At 37.6% G+C, this 26,779-nt stretch overlaps 1 protein-coding gene across 9 annotated transcripts in view; it reads left to right on the forward strand.

Moving 5' to 3' along the window:
* kmt2ca (lysine (K)-specific methyltransferase 2Ca) overlaps window positions 1–26,779 on the forward strand; it is a 207,954-nt gene that overhangs the window by 48,094 nt on the left and 133,081 nt on the right. For all 9 annotated transcript variants that reach the window (XM_039666622.2, XM_039666620.2, XM_039666621.2 and 6 more), the window contains 2 exons: window positions 6,487–6,584; window positions 20,232–20,385. In XM_039666622.2, the coding sequence (XP_039522556.2) occupies window positions 6,487–6,584; window positions 20,232–20,385 (252 nt within the window). The remainder of the gene's footprint in view (window positions 1–6,486; window positions 6,585–20,231; window positions 20,386–26,779) is intronic.

The following is a 26,779-nucleotide window of genomic DNA, read 5'->3' on the forward strand; positions in this document are numbered from 1 at the left end:
TTGAATTTCTTTCTTCTGCTGAACACAATAGAAGATATTTTGAAGAATCCAAACAGTTGATGGGCCCCATTGACTTTCATAGTATTGGGGGGGGGGGGAATACCATGGGAGTCAATAGCCGCGTTTCCACTGCCGGGCCAGGGCCGGGCCGTGCTAGTGCGTGCCAGGGCCAGTCGCGTTTCCACTGTCACTTCCGGGGCTTGATCGGGGCTTCCTCGGGGCCAACGGCCAGGATTTCTGGCCCGTCGAATACCTTGGGCCAGAGGGGGCCTGCTCGGGCTAGAGGCGTGCTCAAGGTAAAAGGCGGAGTTTATCGGTGTTATGGAACGTTATGATCTGAAGCAAGATGCACATAGGGGTGTCCATGTTTAACCGATTAACCGTTTAAAATTGCATAACATTTTAATTTGAACTGTAGGCCTATGCCAAATGCTGCACAACAATATATAGGCTATATATAGCTACATCGACGAATTTTCAGATATTTGTTTGATTTTTTTGCCCCTTAAACATTTAAAATATTTGACAAATTAATATGAAAAAAAAATATATTTTACTGGTTTTCTGAGGCCAAATTAGAACCTGGAAATGATATTTTCCCCGCAGTGCTGAATGAGAAGAGCCGTAACCACAGCCTACAGAAAGGGGATTTATGGGTGATTTATAGGCTATAATAAATGTGTCTGATAATAAAATAATATAAAATAACGAGGCATTAATTGTTTATTAATAAACTATTGTTTTCTAAATGATTTTCGGCTAAAAACATATCTCCATCTCCGGATGCACATTTAGAGAGAAATTAAGCTACATAAACATAGAAGATATTGGCTTTCGATTCGAATTTGTTCGTTTTAAATTGGACATTTAAAGAAAGCTTTAAATGTCCAATTTAAAACGAACAAATTCGAATGCGGTGGCTGTTTCAGGTCTCGCGCTTCAGTTCACGGAGATCATGAAGCGCGCCTTGATTAATTGTTAAAGCACAACGTTTTCTTGTTATAAATAAATTTATTTGCGAATAATGTATTATTATTTTCTGTATGACCAGAAATGAAAGAGTATTTTAAGTTGTTTCCACTGAAAGAAATGCAATGAAACTGTTCACATGGGCGTCTCGCAGCCATCAGTGCGTGCTCCACACACACTGGATATGCGCTGATATTTGTCAAAAATATTGTGTTTATTTGTGCTCTATTCCTTTTTTGGATAAAGGCGTCTTCTACATATGCAGCCTAATAAAATGTTACAATAATGATGATGATGGTTATTATTATTATTATTATTTGCAGACACGGAGTTTTTGTGAAATGGACGTTTTGCTTATTTTCAATTGGCAATTTCAGTTTGAAGGGTGATGGAAATGGGGCTTTAACTGCTCCGTACTTGCTGCGTTTTATTTCTATAAATTAATTTCGTTTCAAATGGGGTCCAATCAGTTATTAAAGGTGTTAAAAAATTAACTCCGTATCTCGAGGTTGCGGCGCGCACACTATATGCACCGAGTATTAACCGATGGGCCTCGGTTAACGATTAATGAATAACTTGAAAACGTGCCCGCAGCCCTAGGCTACTTGTTATATCGCGCAAAAAATCGCTGCTTGAAATGGAGAATCGCCTGTACTGGTCTCGGGACACTATTGCAGCCACTACGGCAGTTGAGTTAATATACATGCTATCTTCCTAATTTAAAAAATAAATTAATTCATAATACCCGCTGAAATGGGTTGGGTTTTATGACGTTTGATCCTGAAAGGCGTGTTAGGGGTGGGGTCTGGGGCACCGCTGTGGGGCTACTGGCCCGGCAGTGGAAACGCAAGCCCGGTGCTTGAGGCCCGAGGCCACTAGCTCGGCCCGGCTCGCTGTTAGCTCTGGCCCAGCCCTAGCCCGGCAGTGGAAACGCGGCTATTGAGGCCCATCAACTGTTAAGATACCAACATTCTTCAAAATATCTTCTGTTGTGTGTGTATATTAATATATATATATATATGTGTGTGTGTGTGTGTATATATATATATATATATATATATTTATATACAGTGGTATGAATAAGTTTTGGCACCCATGCTGAAGTTGCCTAAAAAGAGGAATAAAAAATCATCTTTTGGATATTGATCTTAATGCCTTAATTAGAAAAATGAGGAAAACTCCAAACTTTAAGGACACAAATTTTCTTTGTGAATGAATAATGTATCATAAATAAATAAATGTTTTTCCTTAAAATACAGGGTGCATAAGTCTGGGCACCCCTATGTTAAATTCCCATAGAGTAAAATAGAGATTGGCATGGTTTTACTTCAGTTAGCCTAATAGCTGGTTTGATTTGCATTGAAAGATGATCTTATGGAAAGTACCCCATGCCAATCTCTTGGTGTGGTGGAAGGTGTGTGATGATGTGGGGCTATTTTAATTCCAAAGGCCAAGGGAACTTTATCAGGATGCATATTATCCTGGATCCATGAAATAACTGGCTTTTAAAAATAAAAATCTGCCTGACTCTATGGGAATTTAACATAGGGGTGCTTATGCAGACTTATGCACCCTGTATTTTAAGGAAAAATTTTTATTTATTTATGATACATTATTCATTCACAAAGAAAATTTGTGTCCTTAAAGGTTGGAGTTTTCCTCATTTTTCTAATTAAGGCAATAAGATCAATATCCAAAAGATGATTTTTTTTATTCCTCTTTTTAGGCAACTTTAGCATGGGTGCCAAAACTTATTCATACCACTGTATACTGTATGACTCCAATGGTATTTTTCTGTTAAATTTAATAACAGTCAATAATAGTTAACTAATAAAAGTGAATTGATAAATAAAATTTATTTTTGATTATGACATTATTTTTGAAAACATTCTCATTTACAGCATTTTTACACAAGTGCTTTTTCACAGTACTGTAGCTTTGCAGGCAGGCAGGCACTACCTTTGAGACGTTGCCGCAGTTCTTATGGTCTTAGTCTCTGTTTTTTCTGTTTCTTCGTATAATTTCACTCGATCCGACCTCCGTGTGGAGCATTGGCTGTTGTCAGAATCCTTGTGCATTCAAAAATTTCACTGGATTATTACAATTAATGGCACAATTAATCTCTGGAAATGTAAACTGATATTTCCTACTGAGACACAAACAACAAAATATATAAATAACTGGCTTAAAACCATTTCTTTGAGGCGAAAATACTAGTGTGCCTAAGACTTCTGCACAGTACAGTATATTTTGTAAGAATTTTGTGTCCATCCATTACAATTTCCAGCCTAATTAAAAGTAATACATATGAATCATGCTTTTTAATCCAAGTCTTCTGAAGATAAACATTTGCTTTATTTCATGAACAGATTTAATTTAGATTTTATTCGCCTATAAACATTGTTGTGATTAACATCTGATTAAATATGATAAGTAGCTAAAAAGTACTTGCTTGACTCACAAGAAAAACCCTCACGTGAAGCAAGCATGTTTGAGCTTCCCATATTTGATCAGCTGTGTGTGCGTTGATGTTTATTTGTGAATAAAATAATAACATTTATGAATCCTCTCATGTGTAGAGATAGTGTAGACAACATATCCACTGTGCAGTCTAGTTTACAGTGTGAGTTTGTGCTGAAATGTAGTGATTGACAGCTTCACTGATTATAAAGGCAGAGTTTTTTTTTTGTTTTGTTTGTTTTTTTTGTTTTTTTTTTGCTTACTCTCTGTATAATGCATTCACAATTTGACAAACATAATGTTTTTGTTTTTTTTCCAGGTCCAAAGTTTGCATTTAAATGTGGTTGTGAATACACTAAATGCTAATACTCTGTGTGAGTCACTGATGAAATTGCAATGATTGATATAGTAATAGCCATAGCAACATTTTGGCATCTTGTGGCAATAAACAAGAGACATGGATGCAACAGTTTAACCCATTTATTGTTCACTTTTTGGTTTCACCTATTTGGTTTTCACTCGGGGCAGTTGTGGCCTAATGGCTAGAGAGTCGACTTGTAACCCTGAAGGTCTGAGGTTCGAGTCTCAGTACTGGCAGGAAATGTAGGTGGGGGAGTGAATAAACACCAATCTCTTCCACTCTGATTACCCACAACCTAACCCCCAATCGCTCCCTGGGCGGTGCAACATGGCTGCCCAGTGCTCCTGGTGTGTGTGTGTGTTCAATACTCACTGTGTGCACTTGGATGGGTGAAATGTAGAGCACAAATTCCGAGTATGGGACACCATAATTGGTTGCACACATCACATCATTGTCACATTACTTTTTTTTGACCGAAGTAATAATAGTGACAAAAGATGTATTCTATGTTTGGCAATTAAGGGGCTGTTTACACCTGGCCACTTCATGTGTTTTCTCAGATCTGATTTATCAAAACGATTCCATTTAGCCTACACATGGTCACATAAATGTGTTTTTGCAATACGGATATAAATCCGATCTTCAATTCCCGCGCTATGTGCAGATGTAGTGAAGTGCACGTCACCGAAAGCATCAGATATGAGCTGCATTTTATTGATCATCGGCTAATTTCAAAATCTGCAAAGACAGCAATAAGAGAGAGCGGCAACAGCCCTGGTAAGATCATTTCGTTTCTTTACTTTTAATGAAGATGGTAGTGTTTACTTTCACTTTGATTTGCGATAGATTGCGGCGCGTTGGCTTGATAGGCGCTCAGCTGCTTATCTGAGGTGATGCGCGTCACAGTAGCGTCGTCATATATGACTAAAATAACGTGACATATAGCCTATAAAACGCTCTCACACGTTTATTTATTAGCATTTTTGGGAGTAGTAAAATTTACTAATTTAAAATTTTTAATGTGGTTTCAACAACCAGATGCATTTACACTTGTCGAATTTCGTCTGGGATGCGACCCAGACCACCTCCTGAAGTGTTTGAGCGATAGGATTTAAATCCGTTTCTAATGCGTTTCGGAGGGCATTTACTCCTGATCTTTTCATAATCGGATAGCTATCCGATCACAGAAAACGCGTAAGGTGCAAAAAAGTGGCCAGGTGTAAATGGCCGCTTAGCTACTTTTAAAAAACTTTCAGACTACAATTGGAAAATGTATATATTATATATAAAATTCACCCTGCCAAAGTGGTTAGTAGTGACTGCGTTGAGGCCCTTGCACACTCCATATTTGGAGTGTGTATTCGTATTCGTTATTCGGTGGCTCTGAATTGTCTAAACACCATTCAAACTGCTTGATACGGATACGAAGAATGCAGAAAATCGAACCCAATCTGATTTTTTTTTTTTATGGTGCACGAAAGTTTCAGAGGCAGTGTGCAAGCGTGATTGACAAGATGGGGTCGTATTTATTTTAAAACGTGCACAAATTTCGGACGCGAATTTCGGCCTTTACACGCCACTGCTATAATGCAACCGTATTTGGTGGGTTGGGGGGGGTGTTGATGTCAAGCCCTGATAATCACAATTAGAATATCAAGTGAAATAATTGACAATACATTTTTTTTGTCATAATCGTGCAGCTCTAACTGCACCCCATCATGAAGCGCAAAAATTATAGGAAGTAGTCAATTCAAGGAACTAATTAAACTAAAGTTGATTCTCATAAACAGACACAGTGATAAAAAGAGTGTCATGATGACAACAACATGGCTTTGGTTTGTAAAACTAGCAAGTGATTTTCTTCTGGAAATGCATATCTATTTGTATTGGAATATTTGTTGTATAAAAAAAAGGTGATCGCAGTTTCTGCTATATGTAATCCATTAAACGTGAAGCGAATTTGACATCTACTGTAAAAAGTAGGCAGCACACACTGAACTGACTGATACACTTTACATTTTACTTTAAAACCAAATAAATAATGTAACTGTTTAAAACCTGTCTATAAGGGCTTCTCAAAGAGCTTGTATGTTTAGTTTGCTGTATGTTGAGTTTTTTTTTCCGCTCACCTCTTGATCATGTCTGTTGTAGGGAACTAGATTTTGTAACCATAGTGACGAGCAGCCGAGCACTTGCTGCAGGCCACACTGAGCCTCCATTGGCTGTTACACGCATGTTGACATGTTGGTTGCGGGTGGGGGAAGGGTGGAGACTCGCACACTGACCCACACTGTCATGAAGATCTCTAGCCTATATATCAGCAGCACTCATCCTGCGAGTAAATAGTTTCCGTAGCATCCATAACCCAGTGCCAGGCAGCCTCTGACTTTTTGAAATGGAAGTGTTTGTGTGAAAATGATGTAATTTAAAAAGGAAACGCTGCTCAAACTCACTGCCAAATGCTGCACGTTCACATAAAAAAAAATGCAAACGAAGACTTGGCATGGTTTTGGTTTCTGGCCTGCACCATGATGTAAAAACAGTTCAGTGGTTTGTTTATGATGGGTATAATAGTTAAGATCATTAGTACAAGATAGAACGATAAATACTGTATTGAATGCTTTGTGTGTGTGTGTGTTTGTGGAACACTTTGGCCCTGCTGTTGTGAAATATTCACAATATTATTTTTTTTGCAGGTTTCGTAGTCGAGGTTGTGCACAGGCCGATGATGAGGACAGCATGGACGCCTCTGATGTCACACCAACTCCAGACATTGACATCACACCAGAGATGGGTGAGGGTTTTTTTTTTTATTTATTATTTTTTTTTTTTAGAAAGTTTTGAATTTTTGAATTTTATTATTATTTTAACTAAATCAAATGTTTAGGTTCACAAGCCATAAAATGAATTGACCATGCTATATTTTTCCTGATGAGAGAGTGAGAGCCTTTTTAACTTGTCTGAACCCCTCACTTTATTCCTGGGTCATCTTTACTGTTGAGCCCTGAATGAGATAAAAATGACCTGAAAAAATAATACATAGAAAACATAGGCAACACATTGTCCTATTGCAGTGTTGTGCCTGAACATTGAACGCGTTCATATTTTGGGCGAACGCGAACTGAACGTGTACTGTATTACTGCCTGATGAACGTTAATGTGAACTCGTTCATTCTGGTGATTGTGAACGCACACTGTCTCAGTTTAACTTCGTACAATAGGGTGCCAGATAAACCCAGCTAAAACACATGTAAACACGCCTTAATATGTAGCGAAAAAACCCAATCTGGCAACACAAGGCACCAGTGTCGCACCGCGGCCGCCGTCGACAAAGCAGCGAGCGTGGAGGGGTATGATCATTTAAACTGATTTTATGACGATGTGGGTGAGGATGGGAAAAATCGTACGTTTCTGTGCAAACTGGCCGTCGATAAAATAATTGTTGTCTGTAGTTGTATATGGGCTGTGGCAAAAAAAACAAAAAAAAAATATCTATGAACTGAACTACTTCATTTTAAAATGTGTGACACTGAACTTTGAACATGTAGAAAGTGAATTTTCCCAACAATTTTCCCTATTGTCTACCCTGCATGGCCTGTGTTGTCCAGTTTGCAAACAAATGACTCGTTCAAAAAGCTTTTGTGAGACTTATAGTCATATAGTATACAATATAGTAGTGTTATATATATATATATGTAGTATATACTGTATAGTAGGTACTGAAATTGAAAAAATGTGACACTTCAGGCATTTCCCTCTAGCATTTTGTGCGCTTTTGAACGGATTCTTAAACATCTCTAATTGGCCATTGTGTTGACGTGCATATGTCTTTGATTGGCTAATCTGTGATCAGCGCTTCAAAAACATGGTGTCTTTGACGCTCTTCATCGAGCACTTACACAGATACACACAGGAGTGTTTGAAAGCGGTGTCTATCAGCTGATATATTAGGGATCTGCTGATAGACGCCTGCTTGTGTGCGTCTATGTAATAAGTGCTCGGTGAAGAGCGTCAAAGATGTCATTGTTGATCAACTTATCAAATCCACCGATATGTTGAGCCAATCACAGACATTTGTTGAGCGTGTCAACACAATGGCCAAACAGAGATGTTTAGGAATTTGTTCAACAGCGCTCAAAATGCTAAAGGGAAATTCTGGTATCGTCACATTTTTAATTTTCTCTACCGAAGTCGGTACCTTTTGAAAACTCCACAATATAGTGTAAACTGTAGTTTAGTAAGTGTGCACTGTACTTCATAAACAATGTTTTGTATAAATTCACATTTGTGTGTTTTGGTGTGAGGTGGATTATGTATAAATTTTATAGATGTTCTGTCACTAAATTCAATGTGATGTTATCTATTTTGCAGCCCTTAAAATAATTCGGCACGTCAGTGATGTAGCAGATGATTTACACATTTACAAAAAATTATTAACATCTTTGTTTCATTTAGTATGCTGGCACCTTTTATTCTTGGCACTTTAGTTGTCAATGGTGCAGTTTTTCACAAACGTGTTCTGGTAACCAGTAATGGCTTCTTATCTTCTGATCTTACCCACATCCTGGAAGACTGCTGTAGACATTCATGCTGAGAGAGTCGTTTTCCCACCCAGGGCTAAAGGCATTATGGGACATGGTATCTCTTTTCTGGGTGTCAGTGTGTCCAGACATGTAGTAACTATTGGCATAAAGTCTGGTCCACTGACTGACACGTAAATTGCCCAATCACCGTTCCAATTTTTGATTTTATTTTTACATTTTATGGTAAAAAAATTCAAATGCGTCACATTAACTCTATTTTGGTCCACATGATAAATATATTTCCAAAAATAGTTACATTGTGTAGAGTTCATCAAGTTTCCTACTTTTTTTTCCCATTTTTTATTTATTTATTTGATGGGTTTATGGTCTTTAGATTGGATCTTGCAGGAGCTCTTGTCAGTTTAATGTGCAATGTGCTTTGTCACATTGCACAGCCAATCAGGTACTTTCTAGAAGGAATGGAATGATGAATTAAAACATGTCTGTACATTGAAGCATTCATGATCCCATGAAATTGGACAAAATCGCCAACAATAGTGGCAGAAATACAGCCGAAAACCAGGACAGACCCTCCAACATGTTCACTAAAGTCCACTTGCACTCATTCTTCAATCTCTCTCCAACTCTTCTTTTCACATATTGTCAAAGATTGGAAAATTTCTTCCAATCTTTGTGAGTTTTAGCATATCTAAGCATACCTTAGCGTTTCTTGGTTGATATCCCGTTTCTTGGCTGATGTCCTTCAAGAAAGACCACTCCTGATCAAGCTTCTTCGGACTATAGAAGGGTCAACTTGGCATCCCTAACTTGGTGAAGCTGCCAGATACTGAGCCAGGTCCTTGTTGGAGTTCTTCCTGTCTCTTTTAGAACAAACATTGAGAAACTTCACATCAGATTTTGAACGTTTTCTTGGCCTTCCAGTTCTTTTTTGTCTCTGACATTTCCTGATTCTTCAAAAGTTTTTATAACAGCTTGAATACCACATCTTGAGTATCCAGTTTGTTTGCTGATTTCCTTTTGAAAGTGGCCTTGCTGATGCAAAATTTTGATTTTGTCTGTCAAATTCATGATCTTTGTCACATTGAATGGAATGTGATAGAAATTTGCTCTTTTTTTAAAAACGTTTTGGACATTTATTTGATGGGTTTATGGGCTTTGGATCTTGACTTTTGGAGAGTCTAAAGAGGCTTTAGGCAGTCTAAAGTTTTTTTTCTGAGGCTGCTGTTTTTGCTGTATCTATCATCTTGATTGTTTCTTGATTTTGTTCACTTCAATAATTTGTGACATCACATTAGTGTCTTCCTGCTCTGATATGAGGGTGGTCTTAACCCTTATCAACCTCAAAGGACTCTATCATGGTCATGCCAGCTTTTTTTCTACGAAACCTTCTTGAGAACATTTATTTCCTGCTAGTCATTACACTTCAAGTGTCTCTGCTCTGGGCAGTTGGGTTATCTGAGGGAGATTGGGTGAACATGGTTGAATAGAAATATATTTGCAGGCTATATTTTGATTCAACTGTAGAGATGTTGTTTTTTTGTCTGGACAGTATGAAGCAGCACTAAAATAAAGATGCTGCTTACGCTTCAGTGACACAGCGGCTGCAAGATATTTATTTTCTCCATTTATCAGCACTAAAAGTTCCTTAATGATGACAGAAAATAACTTCTGGGTCACTGAGTCACACAAACCCTGAAACAGAGTTGGAATAACCCACAGTCTCACTTGCCAAAGTGTTCTTCACATTCTTCTTACTAAATGCATTTTTTTTTTCTAATTTAAAGCCGGTCCCACTTTATATTAAGTGGCTTTAAGTACTATATACTTACATTGAAGTTTCTACTTTGATACATTGGACTTATTGTGTACTTGTTATTGTGTTTTGTTATTACATTGTACTTATATTTTGAAAATACCTGCATGTAATTACAAATGTACATTTGTAATTACACAGTTGACCCTTCCCTTACACCTTAACCCACCCTGATACCTACCCATACCACCACACCTGTCCCTAACCTTACCCATTTCACACCTCAATAGCAGTGTTTCATAATACAACCTGAACACAATAAGTACATTGTACTTATTTTCCTATGTAAGTACATAGTACTTAAAGGGTTAGTTCACCCAAAAATGAAAATTAAGTCATTAATTACTCACCCCCATGCTGTACCAACCCCGTAAGACCTTCGTTCGTCTTCGGAACACAAATGAAGATATTTTTGATTAAATTTGAGAGCTGTATAACTACCACATTGGCTCCTAAGGGACTGCCTCTTGACGGCCCAAAAAGTCAATGAAGAAAATGTTTAAATATCCCAAGTGACTACCGTGGCTCAACTATATGTTTATCAAGCGACGCGAATACTTTTTGTGCGAAAAAACAAACAAAAATAATGAGTTTATTCGACTATTTCTTTTCTTCCTTGTAGGCCAGAACGAGACTTCCTTATAAATTTCCACGACGCATGCGCGAGAATTGTGATCTGAAGTAGTGTAAGCTGGCGTAAGCAGATCGCAAATCTCACGCATGCGTCGTGGAAATCTAAGGAATTCTCGTTCTGGCCTACAAGGAAGGAAAAAAAATAGTCGAATAAACTCGTTATTTTTGTTTGTTTTTTTGCACAAAAATATTCGCGTCGCTTGATAAACATATAGTTGAGCCACGGTAGTCACTTGGGATATTTAAACATTTTCTTCATTGACTTTCTGGGCCGTCAAGAGGCAGTCCCTTAGGAGCCAATGTGGTAGTTATACAGCTCTCAAATTTAATCAAAAATATCTTCATTTGTGTTCCGAAGACGAACGAAGGTCTTACGGGGTTGGTACAGCATGGGGGTGAGTAATTAATGACTTAATTTTCATTTTTGGGTGAACTAACCCTTTAAAGCCACTTAATATAAAGTGGGACCTTAAAGCCTTTTAAAAGCCTTCCAAAGCCTGAAGTTTTCTAAAGTAATCTTCTAGTATATTATTAAGCTCTTCCTAGAGTTCTTCTTTAGATATAGGCTGTCTTTTGTTTATTTATCTGTCCAGGTGATCCCATACTGCTTCTATAGTATTCAGGTCTGGACTCTGTGGAGGCTGTCAGTGGGGGCTTTCACACCGGGTAGTTCATGGAAAAAGCCACCTGGGTGGTTCCCCGAGAACTAATGGTTCCCCTAGGAATGTTTTCCTGGTTGCATTCACACCGTGTAACCCTCACTTCTGGTTGTGATTTTTATTTTGACGGCGTTGAGAATGTCAGAGCCCGAGCACACAGTTCTCGCTTTCTCCGTGTGCATTAGTTTACGATCTAACAGTCCTGTCTGATTTGTTATTAGATATAACTGTTATACATAAAAAGTAAACTAATGAAAAGGTATTGGTGTATCCCGTTTGGTCCAGTGTTGCTAGCTGAGCAGAAATACATAATCATTGGATTTTCTTTTTTTGGTTATGAGGCCTATCACTAATTTCCATGTTCATAGACTTAGTTTCTGGAGTAAATATATAGGCCATAATCTGTATGTTTAAATAGCTTTTTTTTTAAATGGCAGGTGCCAGTGTTTCGTGTGCATTCGGTCAATCAGCTTACACTAACGTTCCTATTGTTCTGGGTTCTTCACCCGTCTCTGAAGTAGGAGCAAAATTTGTTCCTCGAACTAAAATCGATCCTAGTTCCTGCGCATAGACTGTAAAAAATATGGGAAAAGCGTCTGTGACGTCACCCATAGACTTTCTGAAAAACTGTTTTGAGGCTGTTTATGGGGGGTATGGGTGGCGCCATATTAGAAAATCTTGAGAAATACAAAATACAAATGTTCAGATAGGATACAGTGGTGGTATGATGTGTTGCGTCAGATCATGGCCGAGACGTGAAATTCCACTCGGTGCAGCCCGTTATCAGCTGTTAAGTTAAGCGCCCTTATTTGTCACACATTTTATATCTAAATACGATCTAAACTAACGAGTTTGAAAAAAATTCACCGTTGTCAGGCATGCAGAACATATTGAAGATTACAATAAAAGTCCATGGGACCAAACTGTAAACATATGAATTTATGCTGTGAAAACGGACATTATAACATGAGGTCTATGGATATTTGCTCCCTTTTGGGACCGGCCCCTAGCGGATTTTCGATGTATTGCAGTTTTTCGCACTTCCGGGTAGGCTTCATTTTTCAGATTAGAATGTTGCCGCTTGTTCCTGCGGTGCTAACATGCCAAAACCCGGGTTCTTCCGCCGGATTCTTCCTCCAAATATGTTTTCACTGCATTAGCAGTGTTCTTGGGAGTGTTATCATGCTGAAAAAATAAAGCCATTCCCACCAGGTGCTTTCTAGAAGAAATGGGATGATGAATTAAAACATGTCTGTAATTTCAGCATTCATGATCCCATTATTTTGGACAATATCACCAACAATAGTGGCAGAAATACAGCACCAAGCCAGGACAGACCCTCCACCAGTCCGCATGCACTCATTCTTCCATCTCTCTGCAACTCTTCACATACTGTTGACGATTGGAAAATTTCTTCTAATCTTTCCAATCTTTGTGAGTGTTAGCATATCTAAGCATATCTTAGCCCCCATTTCTTGGCTGCTATCTTTCAAGAAAGACCACTCCTGATCAAGCTTCTTCGGACTATAGAAGGGTCAACTAACTTGGCATCCTGGTGAAGCTGCCAGGTCCTTCTTGGACTTCTTCTGGGCTCTTAAAGAAGAAACATCAAGAAACTGCACATCAGATTTGGAAAGTTTTCTTGGCCTTCCAGTTCTTTTTTTTTTGTCTCTGACATTTCCTGATTCGTCAAGAGTTTTTATAACAGCTTGAATACCACATCTTGCATATCCAGTTTGTTTGCTGATTTCCTTTTGAAAGTGGCCTTGCTGATGCAAAATTTTGATTATGTCTGTCAAATTCATGATCTTTGGCACATTGAATGCAATGTGATTGAAAGTTGCTCTTTTTAGCAAGCTTCCAATGAATTAAACTCGCACAACATGTAGAGGTCTGCCGATTGATCGGAGTAATCGGTTATCTGCAAATCCAAGCTGGCAATTTTTCTGGGTTGCTTCAGTTGTGGTGTTTGTTTTGACACGTGGGAATGTAACACTTCAGATACGGATTTAAAACGGACAAAAAAAAATGTTATCACTGTACATGTTTTTATGACATTATTAAAGCTACAATACCAAAAATTTTATGCCGCTAGAGGGCGCTACATTCAGAACAACAACGGCTTTGCTTGATGACGACGTGGAGAAACGCGGAATGATGGGAATTGTTGTTTTCAACTCCACCGTGGATAAATCAGTCAGACGGGAATCGAAAATTAGTTGTCATGGATGAGGTAAAGTTTGATTTCTATAAATGTTGCGTTTAATGTTATGCTTGTTTTTCATTAAATTGAAATAACCGCAAGAAAAGTAAGGTTTAAAAGTAAATTAAACTATGACGTGATTGACTGGCGACTCCCGGCTCACCCCTGCTCACACGCCCCGTTTCCTTGGTTAAAATCTAAATTTTCTCGCAATTTAAACATTGTTTGAAACATTTGGAATATTGTAAGTTATCATCTTAACTAAATATATAACACTGGCCTTGTGATTTTGGGATATTTTAATGCAAAAATCTTAGATATTCCATTAATTTGTTGACTAGACTGCATTAGTTGAGGATTTTTGCTGCCGAGCCTGAGGACCAGGGCCTGAAGTTAATTTTTTCGGCCACCGGCCACTGTGGCAGGTGGATTTAAAAATTCACCTGCCACAGAGACTTTTTACCAGCCATTTTTTTTGCCTCATAAACGTAAAAAAAAACAAAAAAAAAAACGGGAATTTCACAATATTGTTCTTTAACTTGTAAGAATACACATTTAAGTGCTGTCAAGTAATAATAACTCTAATAACATACATTTAAAAAAATCTTTTTATTCATTGATTTTGACAGACACACACACACACACACACAACATATAGGCTACAGTATAGGCTATACTAGTATACTCAACAGATAGACCTACCACAGCTCGTAAACAAATCACACGCGGCTGTGTTGATGGCGGATTTAGTCACGTTGACAGACAGGTCTTACTCTTAACAGCTTTTAGTTACAGCGTTCAGGAACGGTTAAATATGAACTAAATCAATACTGTTATTACTGATAAAATTACCGGGTACCGGACATTTTCTCACCGGTTCCCAACTCCCAACATGCACAGTTGCACACGCACACACATCTGTGCAACTGTCATTGTACTTTAACCTGCAACAGCGACGCGTTACGTTATCTCATCCCATCTCATCAACAGTTTAATACTCGCATACGTAGTCAGAAAAAGAGCCTCATCTTCTTTCTGATCGCATGAACGTTATGAAACAACAGTCGCTGTCATAAATCAGCCGCTCACGAACCTTGCCATTGCCGCCGATTGTTCACTTTGTATTAAAATGTCTTCTTTACTTTTCTTTTTCTTTTCTTTTTCTCATCCTCATCTTTTTGTTGGCTGTTTGTTTTGTTTCAGCTGGCCTCTTTACCCCAGTAATGTGCCGCCACATTTTAGCTAAAGTCCAATGCAATAGCGGACTTCCTTGAAATGTAAAAATCCTAATGAATCACTCACAATTCTCATTGGCTACCTGCCAAAGTGGCAGGTAGATTGACAGTGTTACCCGCCAATAGCAAAATTCACCCGCATTTGGCAGGTGGTCGGGTGTTAATTTCAGGCCCTGCTGAGGACGCTATAATTAGTAGTACCTCAAGCGGTTAAAACAATGTGAAAAAAACACACACAGGCCCAACCCAAATGTTTTATGTCATTATTGTTATTATCTATTTGTGTTAGTTTACTGTATACCCAGCTGGGGTTTTTTATGCAATTTATTATGCAACAAAGTTGCTTATTTAAGTGTGACATGAAAAAGCAGATTGATATGTAAACGCAGCTGACAGAAACGTATATCAACAAATCCGATTTCAGTTTTTTTTTATCGTCACTGTAAAACATATTTTGTTATTTTCATTAGATAACATCAAGTGTTCTAAAATAGAAGCAAATAAAGTATGGCAGGGTTCTCAAGTCTCACGCATTGGCCGTGAGACACACTCATTTCGACCGGTTCACACGCTCACACGCCACACTGTGTATTTCTCACGCTGAAAAGGCAATGCCAACCAAGTTGTCCTGGCTGAAAGCTTTCTAACGTTGTATACGAGGCACAGGCAAACAAAGTGAAGTTTCCTGCCGCCAGCGCGTATCTCCGCCAGATTGCGTTCGTTACTAGGCAACATATATGCGCGCTGCGTGCACCACTGATCTATACATGACGTGTCATTCAGTAGCGCGAACACACGGAAATGGACGAAACATCCTCGGCCACCGTACGTTCGTTACTAGGTAACCAACAACATCGCGCGAACACATGTGTCGTGATGGAGAAGAAGGTCAGTTGGAAGAAGCTCGTCTAACATTTTTGGGCTAGAAGAACATTTAATATGTAGCCCATCGTACATTATTATTGATGCAGTCAAAAACTCTACAACTACTTTGCAACCAGGCTCAGTTTGGCTATCTTACGTTATCTGAAACTAAGAGAAATGTTAGTGGGTATGGAAAGGAATGAAGATTTACTGATTTTATTTTAAATTATACTGTAATGTTAATAGTCTTTCTAGTTACATTAAGGATGTATTACAGCAGATTGTTCTGGGTAATATTTAATCATTGTCATAATGTTGCATTTGTATTTTTCAAAGATGTCAGGAAAAAAGCAGAAAGATATTTTGTCATTTTGGGCACCAAAGGGTAAGCCCCCTAAAAAGGTTGCCAGATTGGTGCACTCTAATCTGTCCATTTGTTCTCAATGTCCCACCACACAATAAATCATTCGTCTAGATGGAAGACGCATTCAAAAATCAAAATGCAATTTTTAAAGATTTGTTTGAAACTGTTTGGAGCAATTTGTTATATTTTTGGTTAGCTTGTAATACTGCATTAAAGAGTATTTGATGTGATGAATTGCTCTGTCATTTATCAGATTTACTAATTGTTATAATTTTAATTTGTTCTGGTTAATTATGAACAATGGGTAAAATTGGGGGCGGGGATGGGTGGGGCGGGGCTTCATTATGGCTCCTCCCCTAACCGCGTGTGATCTCACTCCAAGCTTTTGCTCAAACTTGAGAACCCTGAGTATGGAGTATACATACAATATATATATATATATGTATATCTAATTCCAATGAAATGGCCTTTTTTGTATTCAAAGATGGCATCTGTAAGCATGACTGTTTTGTTCTATATGAAATGGTATCACTTTACAATAAGAGTCCATCTTTAACATTAACTGAGGTTAATAAAAGTATTTTTCATTGTTAATTACAATTTTTACTAATGCATTTTTACATTTTAAAGTTGTATCACTTAGCATTAGTTAATGCACTGTGATCAAGGTATAATTAACATATTAATATTTATTTATATTTAAAAAGTGCAGTACATGTTCATGTCACATGCGTAACGGTTTAATAATCTACAGCAAAATGGAGCGAGGCTTGGTAATAACTAAGCAAATATTTAATTACTATTAATTTCTCGCTAAAAATTACATCAAAAGTGGAAAACACACAAACTGACCACCAACCCAACTTTCAGACACCATCTTTATTTTTTTAGCTTAAGTGTCACATAGTGGAAAGTCCAGGATTGTGGGATATCAAAGGCAGCGATGGATTATCTATGTGACGAAATGGCGTCACACCAGTCCGTTCTTCCTTTAACACATTTTTTTTTTTTTTTTTTTTACAAATACAGCTGTGTATTTGCACAGTAAACGTCTCAACTTCCGTCATGAGCTACATCTGTGTTTTAGGTAGTAAACGGTGGGAAATAGACTCTATCATAAGAGTTACAGTCAGTCTTCATGTCACACTGATGCGTTTTCATCATCTTCAGTATCAAACTCTGGTGCACACCTTTTCTCTTGTGTTGTTATGTCTACTGACATGAATGCTCTTTTGAACAGTGGAAAAACAATGTTCTGCCTTTTCAAACATCCTTTTTTACAAGTGCTGTGTGGGCAAGTCTGCCATGAGATGAGCCATTTTCCTCCCTTTAAAGGGTAATCTAAAGGTCATGGCACCCATTGTAGTGGCTTTTTGTGATGCATCGTATTTGTGAATTTTTTTTATTTATTTATTTTTTTTTTTGCCATTGTTTTCCAGAGGAACAAAGTGCCAATTTTCATGAGGGAGTTTCATGCAGTAAGGTTGGGTTGTTTTTGATAGAAATTAATATTTTTAGGCAGCAAGTATTAATCAAATTGATCAAAATTAATGGCAGATATTTCTAGACATTTTATAATGTTACGAAATATTTTTTGTTTAAAAGCAGTTCTTTTGAACATTTGTGTTCAGAATCATAAAAATATGAAGCAACACATCTGTTTTCAACATTGATCGCAATTATAAATGTTTCTTGTGCAGCAAAATTAGCATATTATAATGATTTCTGAAGGATCAGTTGACACTAAAGAGTGGCCCATTGGTCTTTAAAACTCCTTAACTGTCACTTGCCCGTATATGGGCAACCTAATTTTACTTCCCTATATTACTATTAAATCCTAATCTTGTCATGACAAACTATATATCATTGGAAAGGTCTAAGACTCCTAAATAGATATTTTAGGTCTGTTTTTTTCTTACAAATTATGAATGAACAGTAATATATGAATATATGACAAAAGTGCGCCTCAAAAAATCGACGTCATTACAAGAGTTTCTGACCTTTGTCACAAAGTCGACGCACACACTTTTAATAATTGAAACTTTGGTTTTTAGTGCTAAAAGTTCATAATAAAACATAATTATTATTTGTCAATAAAAAAGATCAAATTATATTTTAAAAAGTAAGGTAAGAAGTCCTCTAAAAAGTATTTTATATATATATATATATATATATATATATATATATATATTTTATTATTATTATTATTATTATTATCATCACCACATATTTTAGTAGTTATCATAAATTAGGTATCATTTGAAAGCTTATGAACTCAGAATTCATCCTGTGAAAACCGTTTTGAAATTGGACGTTGCGTTACCATAGAAACAGTATTTTTTATTAGGCCCCTCCCCTTTTGGGCATCATCTTTCATAATTTATTATGAAAACCTTTTCTAATCTTGACAAAACACATATTGCCAGAAAAGTCTGAGTCTCAAGGTTCCATATTTAGTGACAGAAGTGATATTTGGATAGAAATGTATTAATTTGTTTTGGCAAAATGCATACAATTAAATTCAATGGAATTCAATGGCACCCGGTGGCTATTTTTGGTACTACGCCTAAACAAAATCTCATGGGAACTTCAATTTTTGTGATATCAACTTCAAATTTGGAACACAACTTGGTTAGATATATAGCTTTCATTTTATAGTAATTTTATAGTAAAACGTATTTTGTAAAATATATATTTCATATTAAAAAATATATTAATAAAGTATATTTGATTTACTGTAAATTATAACTTCCATAACTTTTTCATACTTTAATTTTTTGAAGTGCTTTCAATTTAGTAATAGTCTGCTGATTGTTTTCTTTAAAACAAGACCAAACTTAGGTCTATATTCCAAAGCATTCTTGAATTACAACCATTTGAGTTTGTATAGTGCATTTTAATGTCAGTTATCAAAAAGGGGGGTGACAGGTAAAGGGTTAAAAAATAAATATAATTACATTTTAAAATGTTACAATAGAAAACAATTATTTTAATTGTAATCATATTTTGCAATTACTGCTTTGACGAGCATAAGAGACCTCTTTAAAAAAAATATAATCTTGATTGTGATATCCATGGAAGGTAATATTCATGCCACAGTGCTGAGTTTTGTAGATGTCTTTCAAAAGCTAAAACTAAATTAAAGGAATAGTTCGCCATAAAACAGAATACCTTGTCATTTACTCATTCTCATTGAAAATCCATGTAACTTTCTTCTGAGGAACAATATCTCTGATGGGTGTACTGGTCTCTTTTTCATACGATTACATTAGGGTTTGACGCTTTCAAACTTTTACATTACTTACATTAAAACTTACACTATTAAAGTATTAATAAATAGCACTACTATGATTATTTTGTTTTGTACAGTTATATGTTGGGTAATAAAATCTAAAATCCAATGTATCCTCAAGCAAACCCAGTTGAGAACTTCTGTTTTTATACATTTCCTCGTCTTCCCCATGGGTCATTTTAACTGCCATCTGGTGGCTCTTCTTCTTGTATTGCTTTAATGTAGCATCAGCAGATGACATGTTCACATATATGAATGTCACTTTGCTGCAAGACAACATTCTTCACTCATACGACCGTTTCCATTAATCCAGTGGGCGTATGAAATGTTTCCAGGAAAACAAGCTTGTGTTTCTGGTTATGTAGTAACACTTGATCGATAATTATTGTTTGTATAGTGTTAAAGGAGTCATTTGATAGTTTTAAATGAGTCATGGTGTGTTTGTACAATCTGCAATTTATCAAAACAGGTCTTAACTTTTATTGTAGCTCCTTTCTATCCTTCAATACTGGGGTTCATTTTAAATGTATCAAGGTGACCCTGGGGAGTGTTTTTCACCCCAAATTTTATGAACATTCAAATATGTTTGCAATTTTTGTTACCAATATGAATAAAAATCTGGTTGTGTGTTAATTCCTAAGCTTGGAGTTTTGTGGCCCGCTCATATTACCTTGGTTACCCTAGAAAAAGAAATAGTTTTAGAAACCAAAAGATTATTTTGAAAATCTATTTATCTATTTTGATTTAATGTTGACTACCTTTTGTTGTGCAAGAAAAAAAGATGTGAAAAGAGTAAATATATTAATACCGTCCCTGTCCTGTTTTAATTCATAGACGTGCTTGAGCCAGATACGGATGATGATTATTTCCCTGAGCCACTGGATCTCAGCCCCAGAGATGAGAGACCTCTGTCCCCGCTCTTCCAGCGCTCCGTGTCAGAAGACTCTGCTGGCTCATCTGCCTCCACCACTAGAAAAGCCAAAACTAGGTTAGTACACACACACACACTCGACTGACTCAAAGCTGTGTGTTTGTGTGCGTTTAAAGGTTGAGCGGCAAGCTTTTATTAAGCTTTAATGTTGCCCTGAAGAGGGTGAGAGAGTTCACTCAAACGCAGTGTACCGATGAACAATATTTGGACAGAAGAAAGTGTACAAGGGAGTTCTAGTGGGTCAATAGGGCCTTACAAAACAAGTATCAAGATGAATGTGTGTTTGTGATGAATAGAATGTGATGAAGAGAGAGATGTGATGTCCAAATTGTGAAGGAATCACTTACTGAGGCTGTTCTTTTTGAATAATCAGTTAAAATGATTGGTTAAACAGTTTGAATAGGACGCAAGAGTTGTCATGATGTGAATCATGCTCACTGAATGACTAAAGAATGACTAATGACTAAAGGATACTTCGGTTTTTAGGCATATGCAAAGGTCATTACGACCTAATGTAAAATATACATTACAAAATATACGACTGTGTTTAGAAGGATACTTGCAAAGACAGACATTTTGACACACCTTTCAAGTCCAATAAGGCAGCAAAAACAACTCGCACACTGTATGAGCAGTGGCTTCATGTGCGCGTGTCTCACACAAGTGTGCCGCACAAGCCCTCAAAAGTGAAGCCAAAACGTCTCGATCGCCCCCCCCAGTGACTGGTCCTAGTATAGGTCATAAACCCCGCCTCCCCATGTTATTCAACGGGATGTGAGACCAACTAAACAATTAAATTACATTTCACATATCCTTTTTCCAAAGATAGTTTCTGTCATTTACTGTAGTTTCTATCACGTTGATGTAATTTCAAGTGTTTGTTTTTAAAATAAGTTTGTTTTTAGTTAGTTATTTGACGCTATAAAAACAGTGCTGTGACATCATGATTGACAGCTGTGATTGACAGGTTCTCTGTGCGAGGTAGTCACTGAAGCATCAGCGTCAGACTTTTTTTCATAATGCTGACTATGTGATTAGTAGTAGTATTTACCTTATTTTAACGAGCTACTGCAATCAGCAGACATCATTGGAGAGGAACACAAAGGAACGGAGGCCACTTAAAGGAGAACCATGGCGCAAAATGAACCTTTGGTCTAATAAAACATTGGTGCCTAGTCAACCGTTCTCTGAGATTTGTTTTCATGATAATCGAATGTAGCCTGGTTAAAACCAGACCATCTCAGATTGTAACTGAGTTATGGTCTGGCAAAGCTTCATAGACAAATCATTTCCAGAGGGGCGTCACCAACGGACGTAGCTCAGATGCCTCAAAGGCGCAATTGGATAGACCTAAAACCAATCAGAGCGCTGAAGGAGATGACGTATGCAGAGCGACGTTCGTCTGTTTGAATAAACGAGCAGACAATATGATTAGCTACTTGCTCTACGTTTATTTAAAATTAACAGCAAGACAACTATAAGTGAATGTGCTCCATTATCACACACAGTAAACAAAACCTTAACAAAAAAAATTTGCAATGAACTTTGCAATTTAGACACACCTGTATGGTGAGACCTTACTGTCTATGGGTGAGACGTACATGCTCGGGCAGATTCGGCTTGAAGTCGTTCATCCTCGGACGCGGCGCCGCTACAAAAAAAGCCATGCAGACAGCTAAGGGAAATGGGGTTGGTCTTGGTCATTTTTGCCGCGCACCTTCGCGCTCGTGCGGATGCGTCGAAAATAAATAAGACTTTACTTCGTGTCAGCGCGTGCTCTGATCGGTATAAAGGTGCACAGACTTCTCCCGAATCATCTCCTGCAGTAGCAGTCTTTGAAGCACCACTAACTCGGCCTCCGTTTCCCTCGTAAGCTGATACTAGTATTTAAACATTCTCTATCATAAAAAAAGTTTGTGAAAAAAATATTTTAATAACATGGTTTTGGCGGTTATAGAGTTCTAATGACGGTGTTCAACTATAACCGTCATACCCCTTTGTAAATGTTCTAAATCTGCTTCACCATCGCTGTGCTGTCGTCATCGTGTAAAGCCCGCCCCAACGTTTCTGATTTGGTGCCGCGATTTCGGCGGATTGGAAATGGTCTTGAATGAGCTCTTTGCCAGACTAACTTTCAGGGCAAATCTAAATTTGCCGGAAGTTGTCTGGGTTTTCCCAGGCTAAATCGAATGTAAAGAGTTTTATCTCTAAAAACTGTTAAGAGTATAACGCTAGTATATAGGGCATGGAGTAAGCAAAAAAAAATCGCTAGTTTATACCACTAACAAGGCTCAAAATAGCCCCACACTAACACAGTAACATAATGAGGGTCCATGCATGCAAAATGAAGCATTGAGAACTTTAATTGTACAGACTATTTAATAAGAAGATACTTTATAAAGACAGTTCACTTCGTGTATACAGGTGGCGCCATCAAGTCGACAAGTCGAACCACGAACGCCGTTTAAACAGTTCAGAATTTCGCTGAACTTCATAGAGTTCAGCTCACTTGGCACATCGTTCGACTTGTCGAGACTGTTTTCCAAAGATGGTGCCGCCTGTTTACACGAAGTGGACTGTCTTTATAAAATTTCTTCTTATTAAACTGTGTACACTTAAAAAGTTCTCAATGCTTCGTTTTGCATATATGGACCCTCGCGACAAGTTTGAATTTAGCAGTTGCTGACGTGATGCACTGACCGTTCTAATCACACCGGTGTGATCGTACGCTCCAGGGACTAGCCAAGACTGATCACACCGGTGTGATCGTACGCGTGAAAGGGTTAACTAGCGATTTCTTTTTGCTTACTCTATGCCTTATATACTAGTGTTATACTCTAAACAGTTTTTAGAGATAAACACTTTACATTCGATTACCATGAAAACAAATCCCAGAGAACGGTCAACTAGGTACCAATTTTTTATTAGACCAAAGGTTCATTTTGCGCCGGAGTTCTCCTTTAAGAAAAGTGTGGGGCGTGTGCTTGCTTTTGATTCAGTGAGAATGAGGGCGGGGCCTTAATTTCGCGGCTTTACTTCCTGCTCACGACTGCGCATGTCTGGTCTCGAAAAGGCAAATGCGCAGACTCAAGTTCCAAGATGTCAGCGCCATATCGGGACTTTGGCGACTTCAGTTCTCTCCGATGGAAAAGAGCGAAGGGGCGTCGTCCATCTTTTTTTACAGTCTATGGTCTCACAGGGCTTAGAAACATTGTCTCACACAGACGCATAGCCTATACTGAAATGAGTCTTTTGAAATCACTTGTTTTTAAACCACAAGGCTTAAAAACACATTCCCACAATAAGCTTTTGTGACGGTACAGCACGGGAACATCACATGAGCGTAACTGCGATCGAGACAATAGTTGCACATGAACATTAAATTTGATTTCCACAGATTGGTGGTTCTACAAGGTAGCAATACTGACCTGTGCTGTTGTTTCACGGCAGATAACAAAACTAAAGAGCATACAAAATAGTTGTTAGTTTAAGATAAAAGAGTAAAAAGTAATTTTTATTGGTCAGAACCTCTGGAGAAAAATAACGTGGACAAACTTTTTAGTGCGCGTTTTGACCGCCTGCGTCACGTACAATATCAAGTGGAGTATACTTTGAAAGGTTACACGTTCAAATGTACACATACGCTAATGTACGCCTTAAAAAAAAGAAGTATACTTTGGGCTTTAGTTCTCGTGTCAGACATCGTAACCTACAGTTCACTCTAAAATTTTTTTAAAAAAACATACGCACAGCAATGCTAAAAATAAAAGTTTTAGGATTTTGCTACCACTGGTACGCATGGCTGCAGTTAGTGTGCTTTTTGGCACACTCTGAGTGAAAGCAAGGGAGTGTGGGGGGAGGGGACCGCTGAAGCCCTGCTGCTGTCATTAGTAAAGGGAGGGGGTGAGAGAGTGCTTTCTTTTAGTTTCCCAATTAGCACAGATTGTGCACTTGCTAATGTGCAGCACCATTTGCAGTGTGTGAGAGGAGAGGAGACCCCCTTCAGTACTGCATGCACATCACATCGACTGACAGCAGCTCTCATGGGCTGCACAGCTGACAGAGAAAGTAAATTAACTCTAATGAGAAAGGGTTGACAATTATGACATTTCACTAAGATTTCACAACAATCACAAATGTTTATGAGCAAAATGATGTTGGCAAATACAAGTAAACACACACACCCAAGAGCCAAATGACAGGAAACCCGACAAATAAGTCATGACTGTTTAGACTGGTGACTGTTTGACTACAGAGCAGGTAAAGTTGAATTTCAGGACAGTTCGGATGCAAATCGTTTTTTTAGGGTGATTTCTGTACAAGAACATGCATGGCTCCACTTTGTAGTAGCTTTTGCATCCAGACAAGCCATTCATTCATTCACTCCTCTCTGTCTGCTCCGGTACCTATCAGCTACGCTCCTCGAAGTGGTTGCTTTTTAACGTGCCACGAGTTGCAACCGAATTGGGAAGAACTGCTTTCTCTTATTTAGCACCTTGGGGGTGGAATAATCTACAAAAAGAGCTAAAGTTAGAAACCCTTATGTCCATTAATGAATTTAAAACTACTGTAAAGAGTGTTGTGATGGAGACATGTTCTTGTTTTTCTTGAGTATCATTATGTTCTTAACTTAACTTAATTGTGTTCTTAACTTCTTTTATCTTGAAAATGTAACTTTTATTATGTATAATATGGTGTTTATTATGTATGTATGTGTTGTGTTTTGGCTGCTACCTTGGCCAGGTCTCTCTTGTAAAAGAGATTCTGAATCTCAATGGGATTTCCTGGTTAAATAAAGGTATAATAATAAATTTACTAGTGAATGAGGCAGTTGCTTAGTTTTGTTGGTAATTCACCAAACCTGAAAAGTAACTTAAAATACTGTTTTTAAATGTACTACTAGGAAAATTCGGTGTAGTTTTGTATGTAATATTGACTTTAAACAAACTATTACATGTAGCAGCAGGGTTTCCTAAACGGGAAGCTCCAGGGTGTTTCCGAGTTGATGGAAAAACTAATAATTAATTAGATAACAGAACGTTTCAAATAAATAGGGATGCACAGTTAATTAAAATACATTTGAAAGTGCTGTATGGCTTAGTATAATTTTCAAATCACAAAAAGCTGCGATTTATTCTGAAGAGTTGTGCATTTCTGAGTGAAATGCAGCACAGTGTTCATTTACAGGTTTGCAGTTGATGAAGTGATGAAGTCTATCAGTGTCTCAGATGAATCAATTCTCAGTAAATATAACAAGACTCTGAGTATACATATACATATATACATGCTCTTTCCTTAAAGCTACACTGTGTAACTCTTTTAGTTTATTCTTAGCTAAAAACACTTAGTTCTTTCAAAAATATATTAATGTATATTTACTTCGTTCAAGTAATAAAGTATTCTCGTGAGTGTATAATATGCCATTGAAAATACATACGGGTAAGGGGTTCTAATGTCGGTCGCCATGTTGCCCCTCCATCTTGAAAGTACATTAGCCAAAGAGGGACATACCCGTTAATTCAAGCTTCGCCTTTTGCATCTACGTTTGAGTTAACACTCATGGACGAGGTCGAACTGGAAGCCATGTTAATCTTGGACTACATTGGGCACCGTAGGAGTTGGAAATCGGAAAAAAACGAAAAACGAAATCGGAATTGAGAGGAACAGAAACTAATATTCACTGGATGGTCATATACCTTTTCACTGCTAGATGGGGGTAAAAATCACACAGTGTAGCTTTAAATGAGTCCTATTATACCCTTTTACAAAGTCTTGATTTTGTTATTGGGAAGTTTGCTTAGCTGGCCCAGTGTGTTGTGATTGGCAGCGCTTAGCGCACGTTCAGAATACTGCGATCTCGAATATGTAAATATTAACGATGGCATCTACTATTTCAAGCCCGATTCAAGCACAGATTTCACTCAATGTTTCAGAGTGTTTGTTTTTTTGGTAATGTTCTTATAGATACAATTTTTGTCCACCATTTAATCATATTTGTTGGAAAACTAATGGGAATAGCTTAAAATCATTGATAATTTTCCACAAAGAGGCGGGGAACAGTCTTATAAAAGCAAGAGCTTACAAAAGCTAAAGTGAACACTACATCAATACTGTAATTTTAGTTGTTTCCATCATAGCTAGCATAGCAACTACATAACTTATAATTTAAACTGTTAATGGAAAACACAACTACTATTAATAAGACATGCTTACAAGTTGTGATCCATAAACAACAGATTGTCCCAACAAAATGTGAATGTTTACGTCTATCGGGAGAAGATTTTGTGCGCATAGCCTGCATTGTACTCGGCCTGTCGGCTGTTCTCCGTAAAATGTGCAGCGCACAGACAAACGTTGAGGTTATTATCTTTATGAACAGTGTTAAAAAATACATGTTAACCTCTCTAAGTTTGTCAGCCTTCGGACAAACTTTTTCCAGGGTGGAAAAACA

This window comes from Pimephales promelas, chromosome 22 (genome assembly GCF_988280905.1).
Source record: "Pimephales promelas chromosome 22, fPimPro1.hap1.1, whole genome shotgun sequence".
NCBI classification, from domain to species: Eukaryota; Metazoa; Chordata; class Actinopteri; order Cypriniformes; family Leuciscidae; genus Pimephales; species Pimephales promelas.